The sequence below is a fragment of the Thunnus thynnus genome, chromosome 4, assembly GCF_963924715.1.
Source record: "Thunnus thynnus chromosome 4, fThuThy2.1, whole genome shotgun sequence".
Lineage (NCBI taxonomy): Eukaryota > Metazoa > Chordata > Actinopteri > Scombriformes > Scombridae > Thunnus > Thunnus thynnus.
Window position 1 is genome coordinate 15,030,942 of NC_089520.1, and position 22,136 is coordinate 15,053,077.

The following is a 22,136-nucleotide window of genomic DNA, read 5'->3' on the forward strand; positions in this document are numbered from 1 at the left end:
ATTAAATATATGTAAAGTTCCCTTCAAACCAAATTGTGTTTTTCTTCTTGTTCCTTCAGTTGGATGTTTGAGCTTCACTGTGCAGAATGATGTATGTGCACAGAGTTTGACACTAAAAGGTTGTTTTCATATTCATCTACTGAAGGGGGAAAGTTTCTCTGTGCTCTCCTTAAATCTGAGTTAAGGGTGTGCATGATTTGTGACATTTGTGACTAGTTTAGAGCCAGTCGTGGTTCAGTATTCAACTTACACAAGTGTGATGTGGAAACTTGAAGCTCCCAGTGCACATACACTGAAAATGACTTTTTATTTTTATTATATTTTTTATATAGACTTTTTATTTACATATTCATCCATTCTGGTATTTATAATGAGGGAGAAGGAGTATATGTCATTTTAAGGATTTAGACTTAAATTATTATTCAAAGTAGAGTATTTTATGGACATCTTAAAATATATCCGGAGGGGATCTTTAAATGCTGTAATGAAACTCTCTCAAGAAAAAAAAAATATTACTCCGTGAATAAAATGTGTGATTGCATTTTTATTTTTGCTGTATTTATATTAAAGCTAGACATGGTTACAAAACCTGAAAGGGGAGTGATTTCATTTTTGTTTTGTAACAGCGTTGTGTTTTTGATTGTATTTTTTGTTAGATGTAGAAAACAGTTCACACAAGACAAGCCAAATCAGTGACAACTTAAAACAGGCTTTTCCACAGTGAGGGCACCTGGGCTGCAATGTTTGTTGCATGTTTAATCGTGTCTCGGTTGACATTCAGCTTGCAGGGATTGGTGGAGAGAACAGGTACGTTAACCAACCAACCACTGGCTGCACAGCCTCTTATCAGTCAACCACAAAGCCTGTGTTTGTCTGCCTGCCACGTCCCTCTGAAGTCATACAGGAAGAAGAGGATTAACACTGGTACAATGTTTGCATTAGTGATGTAATGCTCTGTAAACTGATATACTGTAATACCACAGGAGCTCAGAGTGGCACAGCGAGAGACAGCGTCAACTGCGACATGAAATATATTTGCGGCTGCTTTTGACATGCGTGATCAAATGTTGTGTTTGAATTCATCTGTATGCTTTTAAAAAGTTTGTTTGACATCCTTTTTATTCGTAGCTTTCTTTTGAGTTGTACATCAAAGGGGCTGTCTCATACGTTATTTCTTTGGTGGATACAGTTGTCAGTGTCAGTCATCAATGAGCCAACTTAATTTTCTCCATATAACTGATTCAATTTGAGATGATATCTGCTGGGATATTTCTGAAGCATTAATAAAAGGGGAGGAAAGGAAATTTGCAGAAATTAAAAACCCTGTACATTGATTAATTCCCTCACATTTATCCAGTATTAACAGGGTTTTTTTTGGGGCCACTCTAGGGCAGCAGGACAAGCTGAAAACTCTACACTGTCATGTTATCAACTTATTAAGTTGTTATAGCAAACATCTTTATCAAACAGTTGTCTATTAATACATCCAGTAGACATTATGATTTTATTTTTTATTTTTTTTTTTTTTGGAGTCATGTTTCTGGCCAGCTGTTGAATGTAAGCCCAACATTCACTCTCCTTTTAGCTCTGTTTTGGTCTCCTCTAACTTCAGAGGAAAATACACAATTTGGCTCTTCAGCTGCTAAACACCCCACTATATTCACCAGTTATAAGTGTTTTTCCATAACTGAATTTGCAGCTGTTGTACCGGGTTCTGCTTTTGTTTCCACTGCCTGCTTTAGAGACTCAAGGTTACAGGTGGTTAAGTTTCTGTGGTGGAAAAGAGCACTTAGTTTCTAACTTTGTCTGCCATGTGGTGCTGGTCAGGTAGTGTACAGTTGGTTTATCAGATCTTTTTTTTCTTTTTTTTTTTTAAATGAAATCAGTTGCCTGCTTTCTTTCTTTCCCTGTGATTGGTAACAAGGTGGATATGAGTGGTGAGGTTGAATCTAAACAGTTGAGTTGCCGTCTGCAAAACCAAAACAATGAGCTGAAAGACATAAAAATGCTTCATAGATGCATAAAATGAATCTTTTACTCCTCCTTAGGCTAACTGTGTACATGTGTAAGCTAAGCACTGAATGTGAAAGCGAGTGATGAAAGTGAATGCACTGCAGCTGCTTATTTATAGTCTGTTGTGATTATATATAGTATGTTTGTAGTGTTAGTTTTGATGTGCAGCTAATTGTTGTGTTTGGTTATATATGTGAAACAGGGTACACCATGTGATGCAAGACATATTTCAGAGAAATCTGACAATAAAGTGAAATCAAATCAAATGAAGCTGAGGGGAACTGCAGAGCCGGGTAATAATTCTTTGTGGGTTTGTCATTTGAGCGGCTACTTTCACTTTACACATTTGATCCATTTTTTAATATTGAACATCATTAGTGCAGCTTTATTTTAGCTTTGCTAATGTCAAAATTATTTGGTGGTATGGTAGATAGATATTCTCATTTTGTTAACTGAGTCTGAATGTGTGATGCAATCTAAATGACATAAATGAATGGATCAATTACACAATAAATGGATAAAATCAAAGCTGTCAAGTATGAAATTCAGCATGTACTATACTAATTGAGCATGTAATGCAGCCAGTATAAAACGCATAAAGATTTATGAGCAATCATCAGGCTTTTGCAGTAATCTTGACTGTAATCTGTGTCTGTACTGTGTAAAGCTTTTGAGGCGTTTTTTTGTCTTGGAAGATATGGGTGTTTTCTTCCTCTATGTTGTTTCACCAAGCAATTGTCAACCCAGGATGAAGAACATAAAATAAATTTATTGCGTGAGTACATCTTTTTCTGTAACTATACACACACACACACACACACACACACACACATATTGTCTGCATCACAAAGTGCTGAGAGTTAACTTGAGTTGAAATCCAAACCTCCGTTTGGCTGCTTTTAACTCTGAAAAACTGAAACTGCAGCACCCACAAGAAATGTTTTGGTTTTCATATTGTAGATGGAAAATATGCTCAACAAGCACATGAACGCTTTTTCAGACAGATTGGATTATTTTCCTCCCCGCAGAATGTACTGCAATACCTCAACTGTCTCCAGTGGCTTCTGATATGAACATTTCCAGGTTCCGTTTCCAGGAAAGACTTTTGTCATAGCAGTAGAAAATAAAGGAATAAATAAAACCACAGTGACATTATAAATCCAGAGTGGTTTATTGGTTTATCAATCGGCAGGTTTGCCAAAGCACCATGAGAAACAAACTGAGCATTAACCCGCCTTTGTATATTTCAATGGCAGCAAGATGCATTCAGGAACAGTGGTTTTAAAGCATGAGTAAACAATTCAAACAAAAACATAACACCTTCATAAAAGGGTTTAATACATGTTCAAATGAGAGCACAACTTAAACAGCAGTTTTCAAACTTTACAGGTTACGTGCTACAATTTTTACAGCTGGTTGTAATTCTCAGGGAGCAGAGATTGAAATGAATTGAAAGCAAGCCATGCCGACTTTGTAGCACACTGAGGGAAGAGCAGGAGGGGGGGGGAAGGGCAGCAGCAGAACACACACTGTAGCCATAAACTGGGATTAGAGATGAACACGCAGATACTCACTTACTTCCATCTGAAATGCCAGCCAGCCAGTGCTGTGCGTGCATCTGTGTGTGTGATGTGTGCGTTATCGTGTGGTGGGTGGGAACGTGGGGGAACAAATCAGCTTTGAGTAGTTGATCTGGAACAAAGTGGCTCAGGAAGCAAGCAGAGCTGTGATTTTATTCCCTAATGTTCATGAACGACATTTATAATCAGGGTTTATAGAGGACAGGTTAGGGAGGATAGGCAGATTTAGAAGGACTCTCGCATTGAAAATCAACTAGGAGAAAGAGACAGACAGACACTTAACAGTAGAAGACTGAAGTATGATTCAGTGCAAACAAATTAAGAAAAGCTGGAAAGATGACGTGCAACTAGCTGGATAACAACACATTTTTACTTTCCTCCTCCTTTCCATGAACATGTATCTTAACTTTTCCAAAGTAACAGGAAGAGGAGGATGGATTTCACCCATTTTAAGTGCGCAGACACAGCAAATCTGTCCGACAGATTTCTGCGGGCTAGCAGCCGTCTTGGCAGCATGAATGCGTGGCCTTCAACCACATGACAACTATGATGACGACGATAGTGAGACCTCACTAAACTATTTAGTCATATGACTGCACAGCTTAAGAAATCTTAACCTCAGGGACAAATATCCTAAACAGCGTGAAACAACATTTTTTCTGTTATTCAGTGTAACAAATGGGGAATTCTTTTTCACAGTACTGTTTTTCTATCTCAGTCACTTGACAAGAGGAAAGGAACCATTAATCGCACAAAAAAAAAAAAAAAACAACTGAAATGTTCTCCCTCACGTACAGCAAAGTCACTTTTTCAGCTGGAAGAAAATCAAGTAAAAGAAGGATACTAAGGGGTTTTGGTCCCAGTCCCATTTTTGTCCAAGTGCTTCAAAAGAACAGACCAGACGGCAGCAGAATGTTAAACACAGGTGCCTTGTCAAAGACAAACACGGCTTTACAGCATAGTCTTGCTTGCATTAAGAAAAATAAAACAGCTTAACTCCATAGAGTATTTACATATTTTAGCTCAGTGCATAATGGATATCTTCCATTTCTCTTTGTCTATCTATATAAGTTCATATAGAAAACTCATGACAGCGTGAAGCATCACAGGCAAGGAATGCTTGTCTGTAGAATTGGTACTCAATTGGTCTTGGCATCAGCAAGTCCTCAGCCAGCGCCTTTCTTATTAAGTGACAGACAGAGGCTTTGTATATATGCAGAGCGGTGCTGGACTGCAGGCGGTGGATGATCCCTGCTTGTATTAAGTTTCTGGAGGCTGAAATGCTCCCATCAGCATTCATGTGACCGTCAGTGGCAGTGCTAGCGGCTTAACCATGCACGTACATTTAATCATAAACATAAAACAAAACATGCAGTTTGGAGGAGGAACATCTGGAAGAGTATCAACAGTTTGTGAAAAAAAAAAAAGAATATTCTTTGTCTATGTTGTAGTCACTGTAGGATGATCTACAGTTCCAGCAACATACAATCTTGAGGCTGAATGGCGTTTAGTACCATCTTTCTGTAAAAGTACCCTAAAGAAATAATACTTTTTCACTTTGGAGTATCTCTGTGAACTTGCATTACCTTTTTTTTTTACTTTTGACCTTGTCATAAAACACATTCATTCATGATGAAATGGTGTTTCTTGGACCTCTAATTTGACCAATTTCCAGTTGAAACAGAGTGATAAGCCGGAACAAAAGGATCATAAAAAGAGGTTTGGTGTGGAAAGGGAGAAATCATTGCCCACTTGAGGAGTGGAGAGGGGTTGCTATGTGTTGGCTTCAGAAATCTAGGGCACTAAAATATGTTGTTTTCAGAGAAAATTTGGATATAAAAATACAAGAGAATATAAAACAGAATCTTTTGGCATTGACTGTTTAACAGGTAGGTCAGAACACAGAAAACCAGCTAACAAGGTGACATTGTTATTTTTCACTTCATTTTTGTTTTGAAGTCATTTCTTGGCCATTTCAGCCATTATGTTTAGTGCATTTCCTCTTTGTGCCTCTTTGTGGACATCCGGATTTCACACAGGCAGCAACAGTGGACACTTAGTTTTGGGCTTTTACTAGACTGGATCAGCCGGAGGGCCGATTTGCGAAACTCTTGTGAGATTTGTACGTGTTGTGTTTCTTCATTGTGCGCCTAACCCTAACCTTAACCCTTGACCTCAACCTTAACCACACTTGCGAGAGTTCATCCCCCCCCGGCTGATCCACCCAGCTTTTACCCTTATTTTCGAGCACGCTGTCTTGCCAGGCGCTTCATGAAGCAACAGGTTACAGTTGCGATGATGACGATGCCCACGAACAAGGCGGAGGACACTCCGATAACCAGAGGGATGAGGAGGAGGTCAGCAGCTAGGAGAAGAGGAAAAAAAGAGGGAAGGACGTATGAAGAATGTAGAACTACACGATAATTATTAAAAATAATAACTTATTATTTTCCTTTAAAATGAAGAAAACACAGCAAGATGAGTGAAATATACCGTCATTATAATCTACTTTCATATAGAAGAATATGGGAAAAAAAAAAGATTCCCCTGGGAAAACTGATTTGTTTGCTTCAAATTAAAAATACAGCTATGAATTTACAGAGTGCTTCTCAAATTCAGACAGCACACACACATTGATTACCAGTGAGTTAATGGACTGTGCTGCTGGATAAACAGATTGCCCCGGTGACTCAGCCATTTAGTCTCAATAAAGGATCCAGACACATGTTATGTAAAACAGAAAGGTCAACAACAAATTCTTTACTGCCATTGCCCACCCATAATTAGCGTACAGATGATCACTGATGCTGGACATAGCACTACCCTCCACCCATCCGTGTGTTATCTACACATGCTCATACAGTATCACTGTCCTGATTTTGACAATATCTTTATATTTTGCATCATGAGTCCCACAGAGCAAGCGATTAATATTACCTGTGACAGAAAAAGGTGAGATTAAGTGTCCATATAAGTATTTAAGATGTAAATACAGAGAAACCACTCTCCGCAGTCTATTAGGGAAGGCTAGAAAAGGACGTAAGCAATGGTCTATCTACTTTAAATGAGCAAACACCCTTCAAGGTCAAGAGTAAACACTTGACACTTACAATTGACATTTGCACTTGTTTGATTCTCAATGACCCAAACAAATCTGGATTGGGAAGGTGAAAAAACAGCACTTGCCCCTTAACCCAGTATAGCTGTTCAACAGCCAACAGATAAATGGGCTGTTCATCAAATTTATCCACTATCACTATGTTTATTTGAAAAAACAAACCAAATGTGAGACGCTTACCTCGGGCGTACAGGTAAACCGTCACTGCATTTGACTCTGCTTTGACTCCCGTGTTGTACCAGCCTCCATGCGGGTCCTGCCCCCACGCCTCAGCATGACACGTGTACATGCCCTGATCCTCCATGGTAGCCGTGTGGACCCTCAGTCTGTAGCTGACGGCCGACAGGCGGTCGATGCTAACCTCGCTATTGTTGATGTAGATCTTTGCTACACCGTCATACATGAGAGCAGCTACCAGTCTAGGTTTTTCTTCAACGGGGGAGTCTGGCGGAGTAACGTCAGCTGCTGGGCTCCCTGGCCTCTTGAGAACTGGTTCAGGGATTGGCCAGCGCAGCCACTGCACCTGTGCCTGGGCGGGACCTGTGGTCGTTATGGTGGCGTTGCAGATCAGGGTAACGGTGCTGCCTCTTTTTAACAGCGGGCCTCGAGGGAGCTGAGCCACAGCAGAAACTAGCACGTCTGTGGAGGGAAGTGGTACATTTGAAGAATAATTTATGAAATGTGAACTGAACATGTGTGACTGTTAACCCAAATTTAGCTAACACATGTTTGCGATGAATATGAAGAGAGCCAAACCACAAATTCCAGTTTTGCCTTATCCAAAGTCCACCCTTGAGCCAAAGACTTATTTATCCCTGATGTTCCTTTTTTTAGTAAAATACACTGAAAGTTTTAATGAATTTAAAAGAAACTTGGACAACAGGTAAAGCTGGGGCAGAGACTTGGATGACACATTTCAAAAGGTCCGGGTGCAGACCAGCACATTGCAGCCAAATGGCACGCAAACTGGTCCTCTGAGCCACTAAGATACTCCATGAATCTGTAATTATAAATCTTTTCTCAGACCCAAACAATACAGAGGTCCCTGAACAGAATAAGCAATTAAGAGTGGAAAGAAAACAGTTTAAATGTGTCAACCATCATGTTCTTCACTTAGGACTTCGCATTCCTGAATATTTTACTTTATTTCAAATATTTTTTTATAAAAACATCTCTGCCAAACCTCTGTATCCAAATCAGCCCCCTACAAATTTAACTTTCCTTGCATATTGTACACTATAGCGTCTCTCACCTTTGGTCTTCAGGTTGACGGTGACTCCTTCAGACCTCTGGGTGAGTGTGGCTGGAGTAGATGGGCCGGGGTCTCTCCTTCCAGCATATACACTCACCACACACCGATACACCCCGGAGTCAGCGGGGCGAGCCGAGAACAGCTTCAGAGAGTACTTCGTCTCTGACACTTTCTCCATAGAACCGCCGCTGGCTCGGCTGAGGTCGTCCCCCCAGCTCACGACACCGTCTGTGCCCATGCGGGCCACCTCCACCTTTACACAAAATATGGTGTGTGTGAGTACGTGTTGGACTGTGAATTGAAATCTAATTTATTTTAGGCCATTTATAAGAAACCATGAATACTTTTAGATTGATGATGTTGATCAAATACTAATTTCTTCACTCATTAAAGAAAAAAAGGCTGCTGTTTGGCAGCTTACTCTCCAGTGTCATTTGTCAGAACTTTACCTCCAGCACTTGAACACAACACATCAGAAAATATTCCAAATCTATCTGTAATTTCATCTGAATTATTAACACGACAACTATAACAGAGAAGAAACATGACTTTATGTTGACTGAAATGGATTACCCAGTCGAAATTATATTCACAGTTAATCTATTTTTTTATCCTAAAGTGTATGAAAGTAATTGAGTCTTACATTGCATTGATAGAAGAAGAAAAAAGTGATAAAACTAGGAAAAACTTTCAAACACTAACTGCTTTGTTATTGCTGTAAATGCACTAAGACATAAACTCTAATGTGGCATGACAGTACAATTAATACATGTAATGTTTTATCAGTTCCCTCATTTGCTGACAGGTGTTCACAGTAGCTGACTGACGCAGCCACTCATGGACTGAAAGATAAATTAACTGTACACCCACTTAGATGCATTAATACTTTGTTTCAGTTACAGTTTTTAGGTGCAAAACAAACACACCAAAGTCCCTATATTATTCCTCTGAGGACAATAGCACACATGAGCTGTAACCTGCAAATAACAAACAATTACTCTACATGAAGTCAGCAGAGGGAGCATCACAGTACCTCAACTCCCCCGACCCCGACTTCATCGCTGCTTACAGAGCCCCTCTTCATCCACTGAACCAGCAGGCCTGAGTTTACTTCAGACGGCAGCCCCAACACCTCACAGGTCAGGATGAGGGGGGAACTGACCTGCAGGGTCACATCCCCTCTGGGCGAGGATGTCACACTCAGAGACTCCGCTAGAGAGAGGAAGAGATGGAGGGAAAGAGCTTAGTAAAAACTTTAAGTACCAGAAATCCTCCTTAGTGGAGGGCCTTAAAAAAACAAACACTTAGACTACGATTGTAAAAATCTTTACTGGAAGCGATATCTCGTAGGAATGACTTGACACCACATATTCAATGGTCAGGATGACATATTGTAGTTTTTACATTTTGTCATTTGGCAGATGCTTTTTTCCAAAGGGACTTACAAGCGAGCCAAGACAATGAAGCATTAAGATAACCACTTTAATCAAAAAGTAAACATTACACACAAGTTAAGAAATAGTGATCAGAGCAATCATATTTTCTGTGTACACCATGTAGACATGTATATACAGGTCTGATTTCTTCTTTGATTGTAAACTGAATATCTTTAGGTTTTGGTGTTGGTCAGGACAAAAGAAGACATTTGAGGATGTCACCTTAGGCTTTGGGAAACATTTATCATTTTTTATCTTTTTTTAAAATATTTTATAGACCAAACAATCAAGAAAATAATCATCAGATTAATCAATAATGAAAACAATCATTAGTTGCAGCCCTATTGGCAACAGAAACAGAGAATAATCAAGAACCATAAACCGATACCAGGATTATACTGTAAGATATGATTTATTATTTCATGAATTGTATTAAATGATATGCTAAACAATTTGCTTGTCTCTCATTGCTCTTCATTTCTCATGGAAGAGACATGCATAAAGATTTCATTACTGTGTAACTGATGACTAATGAACATAATTTGCTTAACTGAAAATGTTTCATATTGTAAATATAAATACCCTGGATAATTAGATATACACTGACTCATTGTTTTAGCAAAGCCTCATTTAACCACAACACTTCTCCAAACACAGTTCTGCTTGATAATAGACACATTATCTATAAAACAAAAGGACACATGTCAGACCATTGTTTTAGACGACAGTCCAGAAAATACAGAGCTGGGTGGTGCTTGTCAGAGAGTTTCTGAAAAACAATGCATGTATTGTTTCTGATTCAATTCTTCGACTTCTGTAGAAAAAAATATGACCTAAAAAACTTAAACTCCATCACACAGTTACTTAGTACTAGGGCTGCAACTAGCAATTATTTTCATTATTGATTAATCGGTCTATTTATTTCTCAATTAATCGATTAGTCATTCGGTCTTTAAATGTCAGAAAATGGTGTTTCCCAAAGCTTAAGATGTGTATCCGTTTTACTTTCACAGAGGACTAAAGAAGCCAGAAAATATTCACATTTAAGCAGCTGGAACCAGAAAGTTTTTGCATTTTTTCTTCAAAACTGACTCAAAATGATTAATCGATTATCAAAATAGATGTAATTCATCGTCTGTTGATCAACTAATCACTGTAGCTCTGCTTAGTACAACTAAACAGAGTGTGAACCTTTTATTAAAACTTATGTAAATCAAACGTTAGAAACTAAGAATGGGGCTGTAGTGGTGGCAGTAACATTTGCACTATTTTTCCGTATTACAGATTAACTTCCCCTTCCAGTAAGTTAAAAAAAAAAAAAAAAAAAGTATGAGGAACAGCTACTAGACACAAAAGTGCTGGTCTGACAGGAATGGACACATCAGTCTGACAGAAAAATAGTCATCCTCTATGCAGGCTAGAAGGGGCCAAGGTGGGAGCAAAGATTACTTAATCCTTTAGATCCATGCAAGCTGTTTAGAATTTAAATTGAGCCAAACTGCAAGGCGACGGGCAGATATCCAGCTGCCTGTCCGGCAAGCTATCGACCTATTAAATCCAGCTGGATAATCAAGAAGAGAGCTGAACTTCTAGCCTGTCAGTCAGGCAGTCTGATAGTGGAAATCCCAATCAGTTAGTCATATACTGAAGATTTCCCATCAGCCAGGTTGGAAAGAGCTGAAACAGGTACCACCCAGCCATCCCGGGCAGCCAATTGCAAACCCTACTGCCAAGCCCTATACAGATGTGTATCCAGTTACTTAATCAGCCGCGTATCTTTTTAGTCTGTAAACCGGTCCGTCAGCCAGCCAGCAAGCTAGATATTCAGTTAATCTCCAAGTAACACAAACATCCAGGGCTTGAGTCTGAAATCTGGAGAGAGTCCAATGTACTCAACAGTACTACAAGTCCAGGCTGACTGACGCCACCTCCAACAACAGACAAAGACAGAATCAAGAACCTTGAACTGACAAGTAGAAACCAAACTTCAGCGTTTTCCCACGACTCGGCTCGAGATTTGCTTTTATTGTCTTGGGTTCAATTTAAGCAGCCAACTTAACTGTGTATCCGGTTTCCTCAGTGTGGTTAACTACTTTATAAATAACCTGCAGTAAGATTTTGTAACTAATATCACATGATTTGTTTGAACAATTGCTGTTGTGCAATCTGATTGTTATGACTTTGGCATTTGCCTCATGTGCTATCATAGTGTTGGCAAATGTCAGCACAAATACTAGTATAATTTCACTGACCTAGTTGCTGAACAGTCAAGTTGCCGATATCCAGCGTCCTCTGTGCAATCTTCTGCCATGAACGATCGCGGTCCCGAATCCACTGCGACGCCTCGCAGAAATACGCGCCGGTATCATCTGGCTGCACCGCTCTCATCTTCATCACGTACACCCCAAGTCCGGCTTCCCCGTTCCTCTTCTCCAGTGTGATCTCTCCATCGTCGTACCGCTTCTTGTAAGAACGTCCGGGCACGACTCCCAGCATGTTGTCGATGGAGATAATCTCTCTGACGGTGCTGACCTCCTCTCCCGCTCCGCCTCCCGTACCGTCTCCGCCGCCGCGCTTCCCAAACATGATGGACAGGTGGGTGAGCTGCTCAGACTGGATGCCGGCCGAGCACGTCAGCGTTAATTCGGCCCCCTCTGGCACGGGCTGGCTAGTGAGCGAGCGGGAATAGCTGATCTGGAGTGTGTCGGGGATCACTGCGCGTGTGAGAAGGGACACAGAGAGACAATTATATTACATCAGGTTGCTGCAGGAGCCGGATGAGAGATGATGCCACATTTAATTTCTACCGTCTGTGTGATGTTTAAACCTTTCTATGTTTAGAACGCCGAAGCAAATCACGAAAAGGGGTTGCTGTGTGTGACTCCCAGCCATTTACTGTACCACCCTTGGCTTTGGGCGCTAGCTTTGCCAAAGAAAGCGGGATTAGTAGGCTATTATGACGATAATACACTTCAGCTGCAAAACGAACACCCAGCATCCTACAAACATAAGCTAAGCGGTGCACAAAGCGACATGATGGATAGAAACAGAATTGGTAACCATATGGATGGTGTAAACATGCCAAATGATTTTTGACAGCTTGAACAGCTGGATCTGGGTGTAAGTGAAACAAATCTGTAGAGAGAGAAAGAAAACTCCAGATGGTAAGTATAAATAACAGCTTGGATTGAGGAATGTCGTCATGAGCCAAGTTAAACTTAAACACATAGTACGATTAATCAATGAAAAATGTGTTACTTCTGGCTGATATAGTGCAAAGCAGCTGATAAAATCCACCAAGACAGAAAAATGGTTTATACAACATGTCACAACTATGATATTATTTATCCATTTTGATTTTTATCCATTCCACATGTTTTTTGTTACTTTATCAAACTACCATGATCCTTCTGATCTCATCTGTATTGTTGATGCCTGATTACCCTCTTCATATTCTGTCTATTTTTTATGCCTGTTTTGTGTTTTGTGACTTATATGTGCTGCTGCTATTATAGTTAGGACACTTCTGTATTCGTTTTCTTTCTCGTTGTCAACAAATTCCATTAAATTCCAAAACCAATCATACTTTCTGACTTCCTGACCCCGTCTGCAGCACTGAGCCCAAGCGCATTCTTTCCTACTGAAGATCTAAATCGATAAAAATGGGGATATAATTTCACATTGAAGGAGCTCAGTGATTTTGCTATGGTAACAGGAGTTATGATCGTATTTGTTGGGGTGTATTTTCTGCTACATTTTTACATTATTACGCATTTGATGCACCAGTGGGTATTTATATCACCAGGACAGTGTGTGTAGGATTGACTCAAAATAAACCACAGTGTCCATTGTGATGAAGGAACATGTAACCCAGTGCAGCTGATTTGTTTTTAATAGTTTTTGGACAACTATTTAGGTATGTGTCTCAAAGCAATAAGCTTTATCAGGCTTTGAAAAGCTACAATAATTTGTTAGTAGAATCAGTTCATTGTTGGTTTTGGTCACTTCACCTTTGACAGTCACTGTAGCGCTGTAGTTGCCCTGGTAGGTGGTGTCCGTGCTAGGTGTGTAGCACTCATACTTCCCCTGGTCCTCAGCCCGGAGCCTCTGGATCACAAGCCGGACGTTGTCCCCAGAGTCCCTGTCCACCCTCACCTCCCCGTTCCTCACCCGGGCCAGGAACGGGGCATAGGGGAAGCCTTTATCCCTGGTGGACACCACTCCCATCTGCCTCCCACCAGCATCGTCCCTGTACAGGAACCACTCAAAGTCCTGCGTGCGTGGGCCTTCGTATCCTGACACAGCACAGGGCAGGGAGAGGGGGAACCCTGCTACACGGTACAGGGGTCCAGTGGGAACATGAACATCGCGACACACAACGTACTGGAGCACTGTGGATGAAAAATAGAGAGACCGTGAGAGTGAGAAAGATGGTGACGAGCAGACAGGAACAATTGGAAAGCGTAACAATGTTGATTTCTGTAGGTCACAGTGTTGCCTCGCAGCATATTTGCTACATGGAGTCACTGATCAATATCCAAGCTGATGACTGGATAACAGGGAATCAATACATTAAATGGCTGTGGAAGAAAAACACTCAGGCTGGGGCTGGGCCAGCTTTCTCCAAATACAATGGCATGTGTAATAAATGAAATACAATCATCTCAGTGGGTTTCTCAGGTCAGTCTCTAATTATTTTAATTGATTTGAAAGGAAAAGTCCACTAAATACTGAAACAAGTTTGCAGTCTTACAAAGAGTGCAACATTAACTACTACATTCACTAATACTATGTATTTCACTCCAATTCAATGGGACTCCTTGGCATTTAGATTGTGGTGCTCAAAGCATGAAACAATACTAGTGCAGCAAATAATTATTTTCATTAGCGATTAAACTGCAGATTATTTTCTCAATCTATTGGTTAATCATTTGGCCAAATTGAATTTTGCTCAAGCCAGAGGTGACATCTTCAAATTGCTTATTATTAGGGCTACAACTAACAATTATTTTCATTATCAATGAATCTGTTTATTATTTTCTGGATTAACTGATTAGTTGTTCGGTCTATAAATTGTCCAAAAACAGGGAAAAATGTTGCTTTGTTTCCCAAAGTCCAAAGTCACGTACTCAAATTTCTTCCTATGTGCCAACCAACAGTCAACAACCCAAAGATATTCAGTTTACCATCACAGAGGACTTGAAACACCAGAACTATTCACATTTGAGAAGCAACCAGAGAATTTGGACATTTTTTCTTAAAAACTGCCTGAAAACTCTGAATATTTTCTGGTTTATTTTGGTCTCTATGAGAGGAAACTGAATATCTTTGAGTTGTGGACTGTTGCTCAGAACAAAAGATGACATTTGAGGACGTCACCTTGGGCTTTGGGAAACAGTGATTTTTGACATTTTTGGCTGAACCGCAAAAGCGGGGCCAGCCAATAAACAAAAATGTCTTTCCTCTGACATTTTATGGGCCAAACAACTAATCGGTCAATCGAAAAAATAATCGCCAGATTATTGATAATGAAAATAATCGTTAGTTGCAGCCCTGATATGAACAGTTTCTTCCTTCTACACCATTTCATAACACTTAGAAAGACAAGCTGCTGCTGCATTATTCAAAAGTAATTTTCAGTGCTCACAGCAGCAAAAATTAAAGGTCACTGAGTGCATTGTGTTGGAGAGACAATTCACACTCAGACTCTCTGAGTTGAAGAATTCTAGTCAGGGCCCAATGGAAAATAAAATATATTCCCTCCCTGTCCCCTTTCTGTTTAAGAGAAGCGTGGCAACATGGAAGACCTTCAGTGTTCTGTTTATAAGCAAAAATATTCAGTGTGAGTGCCTCGGGGTGGAGAGCAGCCAGCGTCCAGGTTCAGGCGTCATTGTATTTCACTGAGTCTCATTGTCTGGCTGCATACACTACTTCCCCTAGAATCTCTCTGAAATAGTTATGGACTCAGACCAACCAGGGCTATTTAAAAACAGAAACCCTCTTTAAGCCACTGAAACTGCTCATGCCATTACTATTCTCTCATGCATAGGGTACTTGCCCAAAATATTCTGATGCTGATACTGAGTCAGAGGGAAAAGGCCCAATTTTAGACGGAAATATTACAGGGGATTTTACCTTTATCTTTGCCAACATCAGGTCTAGATCCACAGATACACATACCGTATTGTAAAAGTAATCATTTCCCCGTTTCAAAGTAGGAATGAAATGTTGAATCTGAGATGACCTGCCCAATTTATACCCAAATTAGTTTCACTTCTTAAAAGTACAAACACAAAGCAGAACAGTTCCTTCTGTTAATAGTCTGAAAATGGAAGTTTGTTTGAGAAAACAAATCATAGAAAAAATAAATTTAACTATGAATGGCCCTTCTCCAAACTATGGAAGTTGTATATGTTAAAAACAAAGAAAAAAGACGTGAATGTCTAACAAAAAATAAATTGGAAATTTAGTAACATTAAGTCATTCAATTAGCCAGCCAGAGAGAGAGGTCACATAGCCGATCTCTTTAGTAAACTTGTTCCATATTTTAGGAGAAAGGCATTCATGTTTAAAGCACTATTTAGGCTACAATTAAGTATAAGAAATTATTTTGCTAAGAAGGGTACATATCTTTAATATTGGTTGCCTACAAATTGATTTTAATATTCAAGTGATGCCAAAAGCTGAGAAATAAACTCATCATCTCTTAATGCAAATGAGACATGACCATCCCGACATAACACTCAACAAACAAACATCCACAAACAAAGAACCAGCACCGACTAACACACCTCTTCCCCCACGCCTGAAACTGATGACGACTTGATCAACTAGAAATACTAGATGGGTGTGTAGTGGCACGCCCCACCTGTCTGTGTGTGTCAGACGTAAAACCAACTGGAGCTTTCTCACAGGCGAAGCCGCAGCCCGATAACAACACGTCCATAGATAATGACATGGGAGACTAGTGGGAGGCTTAAGCGGATCAAGCCCTAATTAACATTGGGCTCGGACTGATAGGGCTGGGAGACATTGCAGCTTGTAACAATATTCAATACTGTCTGGATTAGACACTCTGCCAGCCAGGGGGGCCCAAATTCTCTTAGAACCCATGAAGAGATAAATGTTGGACCCCTGACCCCATTTATGTCCCAGGGACCCCTGTCTGTTTGGGTGTTAGATATAATTCATACAATTGTTAATACTGTGAGTAAGGAGATAAAAAAAAAACTATGAGGGTCAGAGTGAAGTCGGCAACTTTACATATTGTCTCTTTGCTAGCTGTTAGGTCAAAACATGTACGTAAGGTACAAGACAAAATTGTTTAAATTGGGAAGTATAAAGTTGAAAACAGAAGTTCCTAATGGCACAAATAATTACCTACAAGCTCACATTCTGACTATTACCTTCCTCTATCTGGGTCGCATGTACTTTTTGAAACTTTTCATCATTTTTTCATCGTATAGCCAAGAAAATAAAACCTTACTCTGAACTCCTAAGCACCAAAGATATGATTGGTGGTGGAGGTGAAATGATACTTCGTAATCAGAAAATTAATCAGCGACTACTTTAATAATCAATTTAATAGTCATTATTAAAAAAGTTAAAAAAAATTGTTAAATTTCCAGCTTCTCAAAAGGTGAAGATTTGCTGCTTTTTCTTGTCTTACATTAACATCAACTCGATATTTGGGAGATTAAACCTCTTGGTCAGATAGATAAATAAATAAATAAATAAGAAGATGTCAACTTGAGATCTAGGAAATTGTGACAGGCATTTTTCACTATTTTCTGACATTTTATAGACAGAATGACTTGACAAGAAAATAGAAAAATTGGATAATAAAGATAACTGTTGGTTGCAGCAGGTCTTTTTGGTTATTTCACTCAGCAAAACTTCCTCCTGAACTCTATGGCCCTTTCTTTTTTTCTCATGTTGCATCTAATCTTTCTTATACTTACTTGTGTTTGGGGAAACCTTTCCCAGATTTCACCTTTGTTGGCAAATGCACCTGTTTCTCTGACACATTTGGCTCATTAGCACCCATAAAGTCATTTCTGTGTTTATATTGTGGTTAATAAAAATAACCTACAGGCCACAGGAACGTGAGAAATTCTCATAACTGCCCCCACAGATGAACCACAGGGGCAAAAGATGGCAGACTAAATTATGAAAGAGACCTAGCTAGGTGCTCCAGATGATATCTAAATGAATAGTCTGATTGATATGCATGAAGAAACAATCATGTAAATGCATGTGACAGATGGCCAGGCGATTTTAGTCGTTGTGTGGAGTCAAACAGGTACAACGCAGACGCGGCTGTACTCACAACAGTGTAGAAAAACGAATAATGCTGTTCTCATCGAAGCCATCATGGTCCTCATCTCCCCCCTCGGTGTCCAGATGGATTATGTTGACTCAGATTTCCTTCTCCGTGTTCCTCTTGTCGTTTATCGCCGATCATAGTTCATCCCGCCGCGGAGACTAACTGTCTTCAAACGAAACAAACAGTACATGGTCGGATTATTTGTGCGGGAGAAGAAATGACAATGTTTAACAATGTAGCAACACACTGATCTCACACAAACACAGACAGGACAGGAGAGTTAGCGCCATCGGCTAGTTGGAAGGCGAATGCATATTAGTGCAAGAATTCATGTGCAAAACTGCAAATTAAATCACCTTTTCCCCATGCACCGTCGCATCTCCGTCAACAAACCGAGCGCTCCATTAAAACCCGGTTTAGTTTTAGATTATACCGCCTCGACAGACAGACAGACATGCCGTGCAGTGCGGGTACGGAGGGGTTGGCATCACAGGGGGCTGGGTGTGTGTGTGTATGTGTGTGTGTGTGTGGATGAGGAGGAGGAGGAGGAGGAGGAGGAGTGGTTTGCTACAAAAAAAGGGAGGAGCATGCATGCAAACTAGGGTGTGAGAAGAAAAAATTGAACTGGTGCCATTGGTCAAGAAAGCGACGATGACATTTTGAACCAATGATAATAGAGAGTGTTGAGACATAAACATTTGAACCGCAAGGGGGCGCCAGAATTAAATACAAGTGGACCTCCCTGTATTCAGTATGGTTTTATCAGGTGGGTAAATGATTTATATAGCGTATGTTACACAGAAGGCTTTTGTTTCTCCCGTAAACTGCCATTACAAATTTTTGATGTTTAAAAATTAATATAAAATCACTGGAATATGCTAGAAAAACAGGAAAGTAACAGCTCACATTTGCTGAATGAGCTGCACAGTTTAACATTTGAATGGTTTTTCTAGCACAAAGTATACAGCAGTTGAAAAGGTCGCACATAATGTGGAATAATAAGCAGACGTAGGAGAATCATAAAGACTGATTGCTGGAAGTTTGCAGGTGCAGCAGTCACGCAATAATAATAATAATAATAAGAGATGTAAGGCATACAGTTGTATTGATATGAAATGTTCAGCCATAGTGGTTTGTTGTTAGCGCAGTAACCACTATTAATTAGGTCATGTGAATGAAACCAAAGCAGCCTAAAAACTCATTAGAAAATAAAAAATGCAAATGTCCATTAGCTACACACACACAAGAAGGGACAGGGACATTGTTGCAGTTACAGGCTTTTGGTTTAGGCCTGTGACATCATCAGCTTAATTGATGCAACTGGGCGATCAACTGACACACCTGGTATTAATCTCTTTAGTTTCCTGTTGAAACTGCAGTATTATGCTTCTGTCTTTCTCAGGTTGGCAAATAAAATGAAAATCTAACCATTTAATCTTTTAGTCATTTGCCATTTTCTATGTATGATGAGTGACAAATTAAAATGAATAAAAGTTTCATTTTCATGTTTAAAAATGCATCATTGCTGCCAAGAGTGAAATTAAAATAGAAACTCTACTGACAACAAAATGTCAGTGTACTCTCAGGTGTATCCATCCCACAATTATTATGAAATTGAATGTGAAGTTGACTTTGCATGTTCATTTTCAAATTGTCAGATAATAACCTATATGTAAAATATGCAAACTTGGCTTTTGCATTTGAATAGTATTTCATAATAATTGCAAATGAAAATGAAATTAAAATGGCAGGTGGCATTTTCATTTGACAAATGGCAGAAATCCCTCAGACTTGTTCTGTAAAATTTGACAAAGTCACCCATCAAAATCAGTAGGCAGTGTACAAATGTAGATTTGCTGGAACACAGCAGTCAGATGACTCAATTCCACTGTCATGTCGCCTTAGTATAGGGGAGTCTCGGGTTTGTAGAGATGCTATTAGAATCAAAGGTAGAGTAGTCTGGCTGCAGATCAGATTTACTTCTTTTGAGCTTGTTTGAGTCTGGCTGACTAATAGCTAACACACAGAAACATCACAGAAGAGATGTAAACTGTCAGTCATTCCTTTTTACTAGTATAACTGCTCCGGGTATAATTACTAATACATTAGAGGTGTCAGCGCCCACTGGGCTCATTCCTAAAACCAGTAACAGGTTTAGAAATTACAGGATTGTTAGAAACAAAGGAACCATTCTAACACCTACTCAGAAACTCATTTATAGCTGTGCATCTTGCACATTTACAAAATTAACTGAAATTTTAACAGAAGATTATGATCAGATCTTTAAAACATTATTTCAAGAAAATTATCAACAATACTTTTTATACAGTATGTTGTGTTTGTGCTTATACCCCCTCTATCTATATCTATATCTATAGACATGTGATACATGCATGTGACACCAGCACAGGGTGTTATTTGTTGAATGCCCTCTGGAAACACATTTTTTTTAACCCTTTTAGAAAATGCTTAGCCTTCATTCTGTGTCTGTGTGTACACAGTCACGCATGTATGTATGCTTGTGTATATACTATACATGCATGTTTTATTTTTTGGATTTGTGTGTTTTTGTTCACTTGTGTGTGCCTTTATGCATTTGAGCATTTGTGTGTGTTTGCAAGCTTGCTCATTTTGATGAGTTTATAATATAAATCCCATACATGAAAAATTAGAGACAGTTTTATTCAACCACAAGATGGCGACATCCAATTGCCATACTGAGAGCTTCAAACATCTACATCATGTACTTACTAGACAAAATAGGTACCATACAACACACTTCAAAATAATGAAAGTAAAAATAATATTAAATAGAGTGACAGGTTCATTGTCATTGTCACCTTATTACTAGTCAGATAATATGTAATGATACTGATATACAATTAATACCACTGCTTGTGTATTTTAGGTAACAATTATCCATGTGTGCTGATACTTTCACTATTCTTAGCTCCAAAAACCTGAATCATCCACATGAGGTTGTTGAACAACACTTTCTACGAGCTGACAGTGATGTAAAACAGTGATAAAACCCAGCTAACATTTCTGTGGCCTGTGAAAGCAGCACTGCTACATTCCTGCCTTTTCTGTCTCTTTTTTATATTTCTCTCAAAGGGGGAGCAATAAATTAGTCTAATCAGTTATTTAACTATTTTTCCACACACTGGAGTCACAGGAAATATTAAAGGCTTGAGTAGAAAAATGGAGAAACATTACAGCTGAGTGCAGCAGGATATGGTCCTATATGTGGCTGTGAGTATATGTGGGATGCTCATTAGTGGATAGATTCACTCAGATGCTGCACTCTCTGAGGAGGATTCATGCCATCAGAACACACCTCATTAGTGGTACCAGTTGTCCTCCATCTTCCTTGTTTTCCTTTCCTTTCTTCCTCACTTCTCTCCAGTCTCCACTCCTCACTTTGAGCTACATGGAAACATGGAAGACTTCACAGTGTGGCTCGGCAGAGAGAGAGAGAGGGGAAGTCATTAGGGTATTCTGGGTTAACAAGGCGGCGAGCAGGATATGCAGACTTCAGCAGGAGCCTACACATAGCACTGAGGGATGGCACTCGTGCAGAGTAAACTTCCTCAGTCTTGCGCTTTCCAATGTATCACAATTTTTAACCGAGTTGGACAGTTAAAGCATGATGTAGTCTGATCCCGTTCCAGGGGAATAAACCTCTAAAAGCAGCATTGATCTGCACGCTGCTTGTTGTGCACGTGTCTGTGTAGCCTATTACTCATGACAGGCAGTCCTAAAATCCCAAATTTCTCTGCTCTTAGAGTTTGTATTCTGTAGATGTTTAATTCCAACATCAACTTTGTCTAATGTTTATCAAATGTCAACTATCTATCAACTACTTTTATACCTCAAGTCAGTGGTGGAAAGTAATTAACTAACCATCTTTAAAGTACTGTATTTAAGGATAATTTTAAGGTGCTTGTACTTTGCTAAGACTTTATTTTATCCTCCATACGTCTATTACACTGCATTTCAGTTGGAGGTACACTATTGTACTTTTTCATCACTATATTTATTTGACATGGTTACTACTGTAGTTAATTTGATGATAGAGTTTTTTTTTTTTTTTTAAAGCTATGAGTTTAAACATGCAAAAAAGCTCCGTAGGGCTGAGAGGAACTAAAAAGTCAGGTGATAACTCCCTGTTGGTTCATCACTATAAGTGACCTCTTTCATATACAAGTATTCATGAGATCAATTGGTAATATAAAAATATTGATCGTAGATGCTTTAAAGCTGTATTATATCAAACCTGTTCAAACTATATTGTTTATTGTTACATCCAGCAAACAATCTTCTGACAATCTGACAATGTAAGTCCAATATTCACTCTCCTTTTAGCTCTGTTTTGGCCTCCACCAACTCTTGAGGGAAATCTCTAGGTCTC

General features: G+C 39.4%; 1 protein-coding gene across 2 annotated transcripts; it reads right to left on the reverse strand.

The window, feature by feature from the left end:
- Positions 1-3,160: 3,160 nt before the first annotated feature.
- On the reverse strand, positions 3,161-18,252 carry igsf8 (immunoglobulin superfamily, member 8). 2 transcript variants are annotated; one of them, XM_067586871.1, is made up of 8 exons: positions 18,082-18,252; positions 17,729-17,887; positions 13,410-13,790; positions 11,652-12,113; positions 8,997-9,175; positions 7,964-8,216; positions 6,892-7,350; positions 3,161-5,958 (listed from the first exon to the last, which is right to left on the reverse strand). In XM_067586871.1, exons 2-8 carry the CDS (start codon positions 17,781-17,783, stop codon positions 5,831-5,833), a joined length of 1,917 nt encoding a protein of 638 aa, XP_067442972.1. In that variant the 5' UTR covers positions 17,784-17,887; positions 18,082-18,252; the 3' UTR covers positions 3,161-5,830. The 2 variants fall into 2 exon arrangements, with proteins under 2 accessions (XP_067442972.1, XP_067442971.1); XM_067586870.1 differs by having other exon boundaries at positions 17,729-17,891.
- Positions 18,253-22,136: the final 3,884 nt, after the last annotated feature.

Bases quoted from the DNA above. Each gene is read 5' to 3' on its own strand.
- igsf8 (XM_067586871.1), bottom strand. From the start codon at position 17,783: ATGAGGACCATGATGGCTTCGATGAGAACAGCATTATTCGTTTTTCTA. The intron at 12,114-13,409 runs GTGAAGTGACCA...TCACACGCGCAG, and splicing joins CGCTACAGTGACTGTCAAAG to TGATCCCCGACACACTCCAG. The intron at 9,176-11,651 runs GTCAGTGAAATT...TCCTCTCTCTAG, and splicing joins CTTGACTGTTCAGCAACTAG to CGGAGTCTCTGAGTGTGACA.